The 15,750-nt window shown below is 40.7% G+C and overlaps 1 protein-coding gene and 1 pseudogene across 3 annotated transcripts in view; one reads left to right on the forward strand and one right to left on the reverse strand.

Moving 5' to 3' along the window:
• ERG (ETS transcription factor ERG) overlaps positions 1-15,750 on the reverse strand; it is a 284,031-nt gene that overhangs the window by 111,246 nt on the left and 157,035 nt on the right. The window contains exon 1 of one of the 3 annotated variants that reach the window (XM_002830677.5): positions 8,153-8,267. The exons of the other annotated variants lie outside the window; for them this stretch is intronic. Within the exon in view, the coding sequence (XP_002830723.1) occupies positions 8,153-8,170 (18 nt within the window). The 5' untranslated portion in view covers positions 8,171-8,267. Of the gene's footprint in view, positions 1-8,152; positions 8,268-15,750 lie in introns of those variants that run through there. 3 annotated transcript variants of the gene reach the window in all.
• On the forward strand, positions 12,183-12,384 carry LOC112130510 (small nuclear ribonucleoprotein G-like; annotated as a pseudogene).

Raw genomic sequence — 15,750 nt, forward strand, 5'->3', positions numbered from 1 at the left:
AATGGACAAATTGGCTACTTGAAAAAATTCAGTTCACAAACTGTTGTAGAAATTGAAAAAAAAAAGGTGGGGGGAAATGCTTTTCATAGATTCCCTGATTTTAGTCTTAGAAGAAAAATGTATTTGGCTTGAATGAATAGTAAAATTAACTAACTTTGATTGAGGAGCTTATGTGTGCCATATACAGTTCTGGGCTCTTGCGACTTGGTGAATCTCACTATAACCCTGTGAAGTAGGAACTATCACTCTACCCATTTCACCGATGGAAAAGCCTATCTCCTGTGAGGCTGTGGCTTGTCAAAGATGAAATGGCCAGGAAGTAGAACAGCCAGGGTGTGAACCCCAAAAGCAAGATGGGAGCCCATTTTCCCTGCCCACTGCACAAGACCCCTCCCCGGTTTGAAGATCCGATAGGGGCACTGCTGTTAGCTCCCCCTGCGTCCTGGCAGCAGCACAGTCAGCAGATGGTCACTGTGGAGAAGGCGGAGCTGACCACCTCCATTTTCCTATAAGGGAGCTAGGGCCAGGAGAGGTGCGTTCACCTGGGGAAGTCCTGCATCATCAAACTAAAGCTCCGGGCCACCCTCTCCCAAACGGGCCTCTTTCCACTTCCCCTTGCCAGCAGCTATATCTATGCCTCCCATCCGTTGCACGGAAGATAAGGCCAATCCCTTTTCCACAGAGGCTATTTTAAGGATGCCACGAAGAAATACAGAGTACCAAGTGCCTCCCTGGGCCAAAGATAAAAGTGGGCTGAGCTCTCCGAATTCAACCTTCATGTTTTTGATGCTCTCTGGAAGGTCAGGGAAGCCATACATGTCGTATGGATCCAAAGAGGACTACGCAATGCAAAACCACATACTTTTTTTTTTTTTTAACTTGGAGCAATGTCTTGGGACATCTACCTCAAATTGAGACACAAACTAATTGTGTTGACAGATTCTAAAGTGTTGTTTCAACAGTTTCTTCTTCCTCAAAGGTGAGCATCATGAGCACACTGTCAAAATTTAAAAAAAAAAAAAAAAAAAAAGACCCTATAAAACCCAATGAAACCCAAATAGCATGGAGATGAGAAACTCACTGCTGGCTGATGATCTGAATGAATGGCCTTGGGGGGAATGTGAATGTGGAGGTAGCAGAAGGGTCCTGTCTTCAGTGCTGATTCTGTGTCAATACTTGGTAAATTAAAAAAAAAAAAAACAGCAAGGGAGATTTTAAATCATCAAGGCAGAAGGATTTAAAAAGTGGAATGTGTTAAATGCAAGAGTGCGGGATCTTTGCATAAAGTTATTATATTTTCAAAAATTCAACAAGCATTGTTTTTAACAAACGTGTTTAAAGTAACAGCCCTGAGGTTAATGTTATGATTGGATTCTGATGCGGCACTTTAAAAATAAATCATTTTGCTTGGCCTTAGCATTTCTTTTCAAAATGTCTTTGTACTTATCTGTGTACAACAGCAGATTACCGTTCTTCCCAGAGCTTAATTCCATGAACACCCTGCTGAAAGACTTGTTAAGGCCTTATGGAAAACTCTGACCTGCGTGTTCATTATTGACGCCCAAGACGAGTGCAAGGAAGTTGATACTTGGGATGAGGAAATTTAAATCAGCAGCTGATCTGGAATCTGGAAGCACTGCCCCTTGGATCTCGCCAAATATGGAAAGAATTCTTGCCACTGAGCAAATATAGAATTCAGTGCTAGAGTTTTACCTCTTGAATTTTCTAGAACTTTGTTTTGATTAGCCACCTAGAGTATAAGAATTGCTGCCTATGGGATTTTTTCACAGAAGAGTAGATAACATAAAGTACCCAGCGATAATAATTTTCATTATTCAATTATTTCATGTGTCTCCGTAACACTTAATACATCATGTTTCTCTGCACAGTAATTCACTATGTACAGCTAGGGTGAATAACAGGAAAAAAGAGATCAGATGATAAAGAGAAGGGAGACAGATTTGGGTGACCTGTATAAGTCACTTCGCCCCTCTAATCCTTTGTCCTTATCTGTAAGAAAGCAGCAGTACCCAGGCTGCTGTGAGGATCACATGAGATATTTTAAGAGTTTAGCACAGGGCTTGGCACATAACAAGCAGTTATTAGGATGATGTTAGTTTGGATTATGAATTCAAGATACTACAGCTACATTTTTTATACTTTCTTAAACATCAATTTAAGTCAATTTTAATTGTTATTTTACTAGGAGAAATGTCTCTAAAAACATAAGAATTCTATTTGAAGTCTACAATGATGATTACATTACTCTGATATTTAACTTCCTCTTTATGATTTCAAATAATTAAAATTAAAGTTTATGTTTTCAACAAGTGCTTATTGAACCTCTACTCTTTGCCAGTCACTGTTGAGGACACAGAAGAAATGGATAAGATATCACTAAAAACAGCTTCTGCGATATCAGTGGGTATACATAAATTATTCACACTAAACAACAAACACAAGCAAAGCTGGGAGAATGTGCTGACAAGAAAGAAAATGAAGAGTGGGAGAGCGGACAGATGGCAATCGACGTTAAATTGTATAAAACATGTCTGGCCAAGCTCAGTAGGGGAAATATGTGGAAAGTAAGCTAGACCAAACAGGGAATAAAAGTATAAATAAGAAAAAAAATCCAGAGGTCACAGTGGACCACTAGCCAAAATGGGTTCACAGCAAACAAACAAAAAAATGTAATGAAATACTAAAATTAAAGAAGTACAAATAAAAATGAGATTCTGTTCTTACCTGTCAGAATGGCAAAGATTCAAAGAGTAAAATATTCAGAGTTGTTATGGGTGTAGTGTGGAACTGGTCTCATATGTGGCTAGAAAAAGGGGGAACTGGTATAATCCTTCCAGAGAATAATCTGGTAATTATTTTTTAAATTGGCAAATATTTAAATTTGGCAAAGACTTAAAAAATATATATACCCATTGGCTCAATAATTCCTTTCTAGGCACCAATACTAATAAAAAGTATTCAAAAAATTAAATAGATGGTGCACTGCAATATAATTAGTGAAACGTCGCAAGCAGCATCACTTTATACACTAGGATATTGGTTATAAAATGGTAATACATATTTTAGATAGAATATAATGAAACATAAAAATTCTGCTTATCAAAAAATGTTAGTAACATGGGAAAATGCTTGTAAAACAATGCTAACTGAGAAGAGCAGGTCAGGTAGGTAGATACAAGGCCAAACAGATACACACGGTGGAGAAACACATCCCATTTGTTAGGAATTTGCTGTGGTTGGTTAGGATCTGAACAATTTATATTGACTTTGTGATGACTTTTAAACATTTTCTCTACCATAAGAATTTTTTATGTTTATAATTTATGCTAAAGAACAAGATGTATTTTTTGTAATTCAGGAGTAAAGAGGACAGTGGGGTATTCCAGGGTGCTGTTCCTGCCCTAACCAGGAGCACGATGCAGTCGTAGGCCTCTGCCCTCCTCCAGCAGCCTCGGCTCAGAACAGGACGAAGCCAACCCTCTCTGACCAGCACCACCTCGGGCGACCCCTGGACGCTCCACCTGCCCCTGTGTGTGGTACCTGCCCTGCTACACCTTTAACAAGCACCCCGCAAGCTCCCTCCTCCTTCCTTCCCTGTCGTGTGGCTGCCCAGACCCAGATGTACCCTGCCTGGGTGTGGGAGGCCGCACATCAGAGCAGTCTGTGGCTGTGGGCTTCACAGCTGAAGCGGGGCCGTGGGAAATGTTAAGAGGATTGAGTGCAGGGCCTGAAAAACAATACGGTAGAAAAGGTTACAGCCGCGGGGGGGGGCGTCTGATGGCATCTGCCATTTATTGAGGATGGGTGCAAGACAGGGTAGCCATTATGATCCCATTTTACAGGTGAGGAAACTGAGGTCAGACAGGCTAGCTACCTTGCCCAGGGTCACAACAGGAAGGAAGCAAATGCAAGTGTGTCTGCGGCCACGTAAGGTGAGAGAAGCGCTATCAGGGGTGGTCTGACAGAATCCCCAGGCCAGGGAGCAGTTGTCCTCTATCTTGTGGGGTCAAAGGAGGGGACAAGAAGGCTCTCCTTGAGGTAGCTCCAAAGAAAAGACCCCGCCACAGCAGAGTGTGCTACCAAACGCTGGAACAGCCTGGAGACTGTCCCTGTCTCTTCTCTGAGGTTTCGCATTTCAGAGAAACTCTCATCTGTCTGGCTTCCCCACGGCCTTTACTCTGTGATTCTCTTATGTATCAGCTGTTAAACCAATAAATCCGCCAAGTTGTTGGGGTGCCTATAATGGCTTTGGGTCTCCACTCCCACAGAGGGACTCTTATTCTAAAGTTCTAAATGTATCAGTCATATTTTCCTGAAGACAACAGAAATGGTTGTTTCATTTACTTATTTTTATGTATGCTTTTTCAAGAGTTGTTAACCTGTGTTTGTGTTTAAATAAAGATCTGTTTTGCAAAACAAAAACTTTATGAGATAATCACTTATAAACGTAGATAATTAAGAAATGGTTCAGGCTCAGCACATTGTCTGAGAGCACTGCAGTCCTGCACTGTATTTCATGGGGGAAAAAAAGCCCACAGATTGAGCCATTCTCAATCCTGCTTTCCAGGGTCACTGAGTCAGGGTGCCTGGCGTGCATGGGTGCATGCACACACAGGCAGAGGGCCAGGGAGAAGTGTGCAGTGTCCACAGAAGGCAGCCTGGATCACAGAGCTGACCAAGAACAGAAGCAGCAAGTTGTTTTAAAGTAGTTGCCTGTAAAGCCACTTTTCGGCAAGGACAGATACTCAGAGCATGCTCTGAAATGACTTATGCACAGCAGGGCAGCGGCATTTTGCCCCTGGCCTTCCTTCCATTCTCCCGGAATCCCCCTAAAGTAACAAGGACTGACGCAATTCGTATTTCACTTAGCCAACAGGTTGATGAAAAATCATAAATCTGTAGCTATTAAACTCATTAATCACATCCATCAAAATTCTATGAGGAGTTAACTTTCTTCATATAACTCTTAGTCTTAATAAGTTTCCCTCACATGTGATAGCAAATGTTCAAGAAGTGCAAATGTGCAAACAATGCAAGCTTTATGTCTTTAAATTAATAAAATTGAGTCCTATCAGGTCGTGTTTCAATTACCATCAAACCTTCCAACCTCTGTTAATTCAAAAAAAGGAACTTCTTTAGGCAAGTCATGGAAATAGCACTAGGGTGCCCTCAGGTCTCCACCAAGCCTTTGTTAGTAACTTTCCATGTCCTGTCTGATTTTTAAGATGCTTTCCCCTGATGCTGCTGCCGGCTGCTGGCTCTCTCCACATCCTTCAATGTCAGATCTCTGTGATGATGGAAAATCCCCCACATTCCCTTTTACACATTAAGTATCTTTCCAGGATCAGAACTTGCAACCTGGGGTTCATGTTCTCCTTAAAAGGTCTGGGGAGAGAACTGTATTTCTGTTGTAATTCTATGCATTTCTTTTTATGCACCTGAAAGTATTATTCTGAGAAAGGACTGTAGGCTTCATCAGACTTCCCAAATTGCAGATGGCATTAAAAAAAAAGGAATCAGGAAAGTCTTTGGGAAATTAGGCTAAAACTCCTAACTGAAGCACAATCGAGTTTTCAGTGCAACAGCAGGATCCCTGCAGTCTGTAGCAAACACTGAGCTGTTTGTGGGGACAGTGGGGCCGGTAAGGTTCAGCACCTCTCAATATTGTCAGATGTCACCAATGGCCAAGGGAAGCACCAAAACCGATCCATGAATTGTCTGCAAACCATCAGCTTTGTTGCTTCAAAGTCTTTACTAGAACTCTTAAGCTGATCTTAAAATTCACAGACACTTAGAGATAAATGAACACTCTCACATAAGTTCCCAAAATTCCTTTACTTCTTCCAGTTGAAACATTTTGTTCCCAATTTCAAGTTACCAAGGGAAAATGATGGTAAGAATCACAAAGACTGGAATCACAAAGAATATTTAGCTTTTCATAGTGTCTCATAGGGTCTTACAAATGTTAATGCAAAAAAAATAAAAACTCCACTCAAATGTGGAAAACCAACTTAACAAATTTAGAGCATCTGATACCCAATCGACTAATTGATTTATTTACTGAAACAACAAAAAAACAGAGTGCATTGGAGACTGGAAATTGCCTCTATGGGGGGCTGTTTCCTAATTCCAGTGGACAGCCATAATTTTCCCTATGCTAACTTGGGCTTTGCACTAACGTAATTGAAACTGTAGTCAACAGACTCAGGACCTCCTTTTTCCACTCTATAAACAAGGCTGTAAAATCATCTCATTACTTTACCCAGGAAATCTAACAGAAACATGTCTTAAAAGAAGTCACCTATAAAGAGGGACTATTTTAACAGAAGATTAAAAAAAAAATTCACCTGTAGTCACTCTAAGGGTTCACTTGGGTACATACAATAAACACATAATGCAATGTAATAAAATGTTAAATCAAGCATAGTATCTTAGACAAGTGTAAACTATTATTTCCAAAAAAGTATTCAGAAAATCACAAAATATTCAAACTTTCAAAATAGCTTCATGTATTCATAAATGTATATTTTAAATTAAACGGTATAACACATTTGGATGTTTTGCAAAATGTACCTACCTTCTAAAGGATGGTCTGTTATTTCAATGTCCTTTTTAATGCACTGATTTTTTTGGGAAAAAAAAACACATAAGATCGTACCCAGGCTATTCAAGATTTACACAAAATATTTGATTTAACATGCATATGAATAAGGATAAAAATAAGAACAAAAAAAGATAACATTTTGGGTCACAAAATCAAGTAATTTCTATTCATGTAGCTACAAGTAGGACACATTAACTCTCGATTTTATAATTCCTGTCTATAGGAGCCATATTTCAGCAGATTCCAATCCTTGAAGCCAAAGAAAGAAAAGTCTCTATAAGGTGAAAGTTCTTGGTACGTAGATTTTTAATATATTATTGAACACACCTTGAGAAATAAAAGCTGCACTTCTGAAACACAGTTTCTATGGTACATGTGAGTCAAATCTTCTAATACAAACATTTCAAATTATGAAAATACCAAACCAAATGGCTTGGCCCAGTTCTGGGCAAACTTCCATTTTCTGGTGCACTTTCCAACAAACTAAAAGCCTCATGAAAACACCACCAAATGCTTCTCACCTCCATGCAGCAAAACTAAAGACATGCAACAAACACAATCTTCTTTTTCCTCCACTCAGCATCTGCTTTTGTTTCTGATTTTTCACATTTCTACAAATGTCACGAAGGTATGGTGGCCTTTAAAACAACTGAACAGACCCCCATTCAAGACTGTATGCCCCTTGACTTGCAGTCACCATTAAATTGGCTTCATTTCCAGGAATCGGGCCATATTTAGGATTGTACCTGTACAGATTTACCTCCACATTAATCTCTATATGCTATCTACTAAAAACTTAGGCAAGGAAATGCATCAGACCAAACACTCCAGAGCACAGAGAACCGACCGGCCATTGCTTTCCAATCCCCGCAAACCTAACCATTGCTGGAAGAAATCTTACTCACAGTGCACAGACAGTAGGTATTTTATTGAAGATAAACATATAGCGGAACAAACCAAATTACCCCCATTTGAGTTACGTGAACGCTCAGTTCTCAGCGTGGATGTCCCACAAATCAAGTCAACATTTGCGTCCCATTACCAGCAGCCACTTGCCGAGTATCTCTTCGCTTCCACTGGGACTGCCTGGCATCCCTGATGCTAAGAAGCCACTGAAGAGCCTCCAAATGTCCGACATTCACAAACCCATCTTTTGCTTTGACCCGACCCTTCAACCTCTCCGAGTCTGCTGCCTTTTCTCAGACACACATCCAGGCACTGTTAGGGATAGTTAGAGAATCTGAAAATTCAGAAGCGCTCCGAAAAGCCTTTCCAAAAGTAATCCACAGCACTCAACAGTGAATTTAGAAACCCCAATTTTTTTCTGAGTTTGAAGTTTTTAAGCCTTGCGGATGGTTGGAGTAGGAAAAAGGAAATTTACTAGGCAGTGCAAAGGAAATCTTGTTGTCCTCTATTGTGGCAGTGGGGGTGTTGCCCAACCCTAACTTATCTGCCTTGATAAAGGAAACCAAAGAAAAGAGTAACAAGAACAAGATTTTGTCAAATTAAAAGGAACCCTTTCCTTACCTTAATAGTGCTGGCCATAATGCAATCAAGTTTATTGATCGTTAATAAATGTTAATAATAATTATTGCTTCTCTCTGACCAGAAAGTAGTTTTGATGAGGTTGTTTAGAGCGGATGAGATTGTGCTAAGTCTGGGAAATGAAGTCAGCCAATGGCAGGAAGAGGTTTCTATTGGTCCTGGCTGTCCAGCCCAAAGAAACAGGATATTTGGGAGTGGAGAGATAAGAGACCCTGAAAACAATGTTGTTTTTCTTGATGATATGCAGCCAGGAGATTTTTTTTTTTAATTGAAAAAAGAAAAGGCATCAATTGGGACGGGGACTGCCACAGCAGGTGTGACCGGTGTGCCGCCGTGTGACACACTGCACTGAGACCAAGGCAGGATGCAGATGTGATGGGACTCCACATGGCTTCACACGGGCTGTGAGCACCTTGGAGCCAAGGCGTTGAGGGCACCCCACTGCCCCAGGTGTCAGCCCTTCGCAGCCCAATTCTTCGCAGAATTACTAAGACAGAGAACTTGAGCTCCTTTCTCCTAAAAGGAAACTTTGCAGGTGGAGTTTACTTCATGTTAATAGATGGCCATGTTCAGTAACAGTCATTGCCTGGCTGATTTTTAACAACCTATACTTATTCAACATTTCATATGAGTGTTCCAGAACAGTTTCATTTTCTCCTTCCAAATACCTGCACTTTTTATTTGCTCTACAACAAAGTTGTTGAAAACGCAAGGACTCTAGGCTTACAGTAAACAAGAAAAATGAAAAGGAAAAATAAACCTTCCCAAGTCTTGTTTTCAAGTATTTATTAAAATCCAAATAACTGAAGTGACTACAAATGTCCTGGAATGTCAGTGAGCTGGTCTCACTCTGACAGACATCCATGCTGCAGACAACAGACCCTCATAGAACTTTTGGCTACCCAGAGATGCCATGTGAGGGCCCCATTACACGTTTAAAATCCAAGCTAGAAGTTCAGGGTCAGAGGTCTGTCTTCTCCTCGAAGGAAGCACAGCGAATGCAGGCCTGAACATTCCTTAGAGGGTTTCAGGACTTTAATTACTCATTTTCAGGAAATTACTTGGAAGAAACATTTTGCTTTGAATCTAGCTACATGAACGCAGGACCCATAAAGAGGTGTGGTCTCAATAGGGGACCCCAAGAACACAATAGACTAAATCCTGAGTCATCTGACAATTCCTGGTTGCAGAGTTGGACGTTCAGTAAATGGATTTCACTCAGACTTTAGGCCGGCATGTGTCAGAGTTCTGTCCACCAGCCCAGGCGATTCTGGCTTTTATTATATACCTCTGATTTATCACCTCATGTTAGGATAGAAGAAGGAGGAGAAGGAGAAAGATAAGGGAGGAAAGGGGGAGGAAGGAGAGCAGGAGGAGGAGAGAGGGAAGAGGGCAAGAAAAAAAGGAAGAAGGAGAAAGGAAGGATGGAAGAGAGAGAGAAAGGAGGATGGGAGGAAGGAGAGAGGAAGGAAGGAGGAAGGAAGGGAGGGAGTGAGGGAAAGAGAAGGAAAAGAAAAGAGAGTATATTGTAAGAAAATCATTCTATGGAAATCAGAACCTAAGTTCTCAGCACCTACATTATGAGGGGGTGTTGATTTCCGCTCTTTTCATCTCTGAACAATGAATAAGATGGCAGGCTGATTAAAATTCTGTTTCCCCGAAAATTTCAAAGTCCTGAGCTGTTTTATCTGGGCAGCTTCCACTAGAATTCTGGAGTGCGGAGGAGAAAAGCTCTCTCAGCTTCCCTGAGTGTCCTTGCTTTTTGTTCTCTCCTAAGAAGCATCAATGTAAAATGTTAACTGTGGCCCCCACGACATGTGACGCCTGATTATGCATTTACCAAACACTAGCTGTGAATAAGATGAACGCTTTGCTAATGAAATAGCCAGGGAAGAAAATCCTGCGTGGTCCCGCCTCACCCACGCCTCCTGGTTGCTAATCCAGCCCTCAGTTGTTCCCTGCAGCAGGAAAGATCAGCATTTCTACCAGGACCTAATGCTTCAGTGATGATTTGACCTTAACTCCCTGGTTCTTGCCTAATGCAAATCAAACTGTGAAGAGTGGGATTTCTTACCTCTCTATTTTGAAATAATTTCCAACTTACAGAAAAGCCACAAGATAATACACAAAACTCCTAATACCCTTCACCTGGTTAACTCTGATTGTCCACTGGTGCCAATGTACATCATTTTCTCTGCTTTCTCTCACACATGCTCTCTCTCAACCTCTGTCTCTCTCTCCCATATTTATTTACGTATAACATACATGCATGCATATATCCTTCGTTTTCTAACTAATAAAAATATTGTTTTATAAGAGACAAATTTATTTATTAGATACTAAAAAAGAGAAAAACAGATGCTATTATTTGATCAATATTCGATCCATAAGTTTCACTGCGTCTAATTTTGGAAATGCATACAAACATAAAAAGTGATCTAATAAAAAGTTAATTTGGGGATACTGAGTGGTAAATTCTGTTCCAAAATTGTACAAAGGAAACTCTTCCTCATTTCTAATGACAAAATGATTGATTGATTCCTGTTGTCTTCAAAGAGAATAATTCTTGATGTTTCAAATGGCATCACAGCATCCAAGCCTGGTAATCTCTGACTATTTAATGTAAAGTGTTTTAAAAAAAACTTTGGCTCTTGATAGCACAAGGCACATCTATTTTTTTTTTTTTTTTTGAGACGGAATCTTGCTGTCACCCAGGCTGGAGTGCAGTGGCGCGATCTCGGCTCACTGCAAGCTCCGCCTCCCAGGTTCACGCCATTCTCCTGCCTCAGCCTCCCAAGTAGCTACGACTACAGGCGCCCACCACCACACCTGGCTAATTTTTTTTTATTTTTAGTAGAGACGGGGTTTCACCGTGTTAGCCAGGATGGTCTCGATCTCCTGACTTCATGATCCACCCGCCTCAGCCTCCCAAAGTGCTGGGATTACAGGCGTGAGCCACCGTGCCTGGCCAAGGCACATCTATTAACTAGAACACAGTAGTGCAGAAACCGTTTCCCAAACATTATCCTATGGGGAAATTATCTAAAGATATAGAATCACTTCAGCTTTCCTCACCTGTACCCCAAGTCTATGCTATTAAATGGCCTCACCCCTACACCACCCAGCAGCCTAAGAACCAGGCTGCCATTCCCACCTGATACCTCCTCTCCCTAGGGATATATGCCCTTCAAGTCACTACACAGACCAAGTTAGGGGGCAATCTGGCACATGGCCCCTACCTGAGGCCCATCCTGCCATGAGCCTGTCAGGGCAGGGTCCTTTTTCACTCTCCTTGAGACGTAGCAAACACCACACTAGACCAGCACAGCCCACCCAGTGGCTGTGGACAGCAGAACCTATGAATAAAGTACACATTTCCATTGCATGCGTCTCTGCCACAAACCCATCTCCTGTGAATCTGCCAAAACCTTCCACTAGTCTCACATTTTACTCCAAAGAAAGAAACAAAATAACATAAAATAAATATACCATAAATTCACTGTCACAATAAAAGAAGCACTATTATTTATGTATCCTAAAATCATTTCTTCCCATTTTCTAAAGATTGAACAAGTTCTCATTCTTGTTCCCTTACTAACTTCTCTGTATGGAATACGGGGAGGAAGGTCAGGAGCTAAGAACACTCTGAATGACAGCCACATGGTTCTCAATGTGATACATGCGCAGAGCAAAGAGAGGAGACCCGTCTGAACCTCCACATCTGTGGGGACACAACAGAAGATTCACTCATGACTCATTCATGTCTTTATCCCTGCCCTATACATCCCTACAATGGAACGCCCATCCGCCTCAAAAACATTGCAGGAAAATGATGTAGTAGATGAACACTTAGCAATATGGAAAACTGCTCTGATATCTTACCTGGTTAGTTAAAAAATCACAGTATATAGGAGAATTATATCATAGACCCATTTTGTTAAAAATAAAAAGGCAGATGGGGGTCGCCATGCATTCTAGTGCAAAGCATCTGTGAACCCGAGGAACAGACACCATGAGCGAAGCTAACCTTCCCGAGTTGAAAAATGAAATGCAATGGTGGCAGACATGTCCAAGGAATATTATGGGGACTTGATCCCTTTATGAATCTTGTGATAGATAAATGTGTGGAGATGTCGACTAGTTGGCAGCAGAACAGTATTGGAATGGTGGTAATACAAGGAAATAGTATCATCATATTAGAAACTTTGGAATGAGTATAAATAATGGCTGTTCAACAGAGAAACCCATGTCCCCTCTCCAAAGGGCCTGTTTTACTATATGTAAAAATTAGGTCATGTATGTTTTCATATTAGACTTTTTGTTAAATCATCTTTTTTTTTTTTTTTTTTTGAGATGGAGTCTCGCTCTGTCGCCCAGGCTGGAGTGCAGTGGCGTGATCTCAGCTCACTGCAAGCTCCACCTCCTGGGTTCACGCCATTCTCCTGCCTCAGCCTCCTGAGTAGCTGGGACTACAGGTGCCCGCCACCACACCCGGCTAATTTTTTGTATTTTTAGTAGAGACGGGGTTTCACCATGTTGGCCAGGATGGTCTCGATCTCCTGACCTTGTGAAAAGGCAAAGTAAAAATATTGACAGCTATATCTTATAATACTAATGGCAGAGAAGCTTTTTGTTTTTTCCCCTCTTCTTCTTTGGTTCACTTATATTTTCAAAACATAAATTTGTAATAAACATAAATTATATCCTAATATAAAAATACGTAAGTAACATGCAATGTTGTACATTTTTGTAAATATCTGAAAAATACAGGAATGTTCTGTAAAAAGTGCAGCCCACAATACTTGTAGGTGTCAAACCTTTTAGCATGTCCAAATGCCTGTTCTTTTTAAAATGTCTACAGCAAGCATAGAGCTCTTATTTTTTTTTTCATTTTATTAAGAAAACCCAGAAACGCTCAAGAGTTTTGTGGAGCCATCTATGCGGCGTTAATCCATTCAGGTGATATTAATGGTATTTTCCTGCCAGGAACTCCAGTGGGCACTCAGGAAGCCAGGATTACAGGGCTCTACCCAGTCACCGCGTCTCAGCATTCGGGAAGCCTATCTCAGTCTCCTCAAATTCTGCACACATAAAACTTCAGAGCCTGGGAGCGACCCATGAAACGCAGGTTTTTAAGGACAAAACAATAGGACAAAAGTGCTGCATATTGTCCTTAAGATGACACACGAATTTAAAATGCATAGTGTTTGGATTATTCATGAGAGCCCCACAAGAACGATGTCCCAGGGATTTTTGCCAGGAACATGCCTGAGATTGCAGATAAGGATCAAGCATCTGGGGCTGCCACACAATGGAAAACTCCAGCACTCCGTGGAACTTTTCCATCTGCAGCAGTTGGAGGATTTGCCTGAGAACATACGCGGCATTAAGACACTCTCAGCCCTCAAGGGCACCCAGTCAGTGCTGTTTAAGGATGGTTTTTCTGTTCACAGCATACTTCATGATTACAGCTTCACTCCATTGGATACAACTATGTGAGTATGTGTGTATGAGTGTGTGAATGTGTGTATGCGGGGGGGTGTGTTGGGGGAGGGGAGTGCCATATCCCCCAGCAGCACATTAAGAAATAATCCAATTACAATTTAAATAACCATTGTTTCAACACTTTCTCTAAGTGGCGAATGTGTTCTTCAGTCTCTTGGTTGATCTGAACTAAAAGAAACCAAGGAAACTGTTATCACATACCAAATCCTCAACTTCTCAACACCAAGTTGCAATTTCCTTAATACTGAAGCACACGTCAGTTCAGTTCTATAAGCTCACATGGAGCAATGATTTCAATAAGCACAATTTCATAAGCATCCCACACGTTCTCAAGTTTATGCCAATTTTGCTGTTACTCAACTCCATATGACTTTAAAAATGCAGGAATATTAAAACCATTATCGAGGACTCCAAATATGTCAACATATTATCTGTGGTTTTAAGAAAGAAACCTAAGAGGAGAGTAATTATTTTGTCACCCTTATTTAGTTTAAAATAACTTTTAAATGTATTGTTCCAATTATTAGGCTTCTCTATATAATTTGGAAACCATTAAATGAGTTTCAACTTCTTTATCCATATAACCGGGTATACCTGAGCATAGATGCTACAGACATCACGTTGCCATTGGTGCCCATAAGCCTTGGTATGCCCACAGGGCATATAATTAAGAGTCACAAAAGCATCTGACTGGCATCCCACTCTACCCCCGACTCAGATCCAAAGTATCCTCTCCCAGGTACTGTCCCCTGTCACCATCCTTGGCCAAACTGAGAATTTATCCCAGGTTGTTGAAATTAATTTTGATTTTGATTCTAGTCAGAATTTTAAATGGTTTTTTAAGAAGTGTGTCAATCTCACCTATAAGATACTAAACAGCATCACTTATTTTTGTCTTAATCTGTCACTATTTTATGAATTATTTTTAAAGAAAATACAGATTACTTCTTAAAGAAAGATCATAAGTGGCACTATAATAACATTCAGTTGATAGAAATTTATGTAGAAGCCTGCATTAATAATTTTTCCTGCTGCTTTCTAAAGTTGGCTTTTAGTTTTAGGTTGAGGTGGACTTTAATTCAGCATCACCTCATTTGATGATTTATTTACTAATTTATTTCTATCACAAATGGAATCAGAAATGAAGTGAAGGCAAAAAATCTTTGCCACAAATTCATTTATATTTGCATGAGTATTACCAGGCTACCTGCGGATGCAATGAAGCCCTATACCCGTGCCTGAAATCAGGAGCACAGGACACTGGGAGTCTGTCTCAGCGCAGTAACTGCTACATGGTACACTCCACATGGTATCCTCTCCATCCCAGCCCTCCTCATCCTTTGCCCCCCTCCACACCTCACCCTCTCCACACTGTATTATCTCCCACTGCAAGCAACGCAGAGGACACAGAGGTGCAGCTGAAGTGAAGGTAGGCCAGTTCTTTTCCAATTCACTCATATGAAAATGTGTTAAATCCTGTTAAACACACCGACTTAAACTGAAACGATGATGTCAATAAATTTGTTGTTGTCATCTGATGCCCACACAGATCTCAGCACATGTTTTGGGAAAGGCTGCAGTGTTCAAGGAGTACTAGAAATGTTCTTTCTGAGTGGACTGGCCATGATAAGCCAAAGAATATTATAGCCGATACGGATAAATCATGGTTTTCCCACTGCGCAGTTGCCTGGTGGAGATTATTCCAGCCACAAAAATAATCCTGCCTCAAGGATTTTAGGAAGCAACCACCTCCTGCCTAAAGAACTACACTGCATTGTTTACTTGCTAGCTAGAAACCAGACATGAGCCGTGCAGGGAAGTTCCCTTTGAACGGCTTGAATTGTTGTCACTAGAGGGTGCTAAATGCCCCTCAAAAAGGCCTTCAGAGAGAACTAGTGTGTCTAATTCTTGATTTAAATTCCCTGAATTGACATTATTTTACAAAGTGGTCTCATTTTTTACTTGTTAAAATTAAGATCTAACATTTATAATGCAGAAATGGTGGTTTTTTTTGAAAAATTTGAATTGTTCATTATTATAGAACATAAAGAAATACACGTTTTAGGAGCAAAGAT

This window comes from Pongo abelii, chromosome 22 (genome assembly GCF_028885655.2).
Source record: "Pongo abelii isolate AG06213 chromosome 22, NHGRI_mPonAbe1-v2.0_pri, whole genome shotgun sequence".
NCBI lineage: Eukaryota > Metazoa > Chordata > Mammalia > Primates > Hominidae > Pongo > Pongo abelii.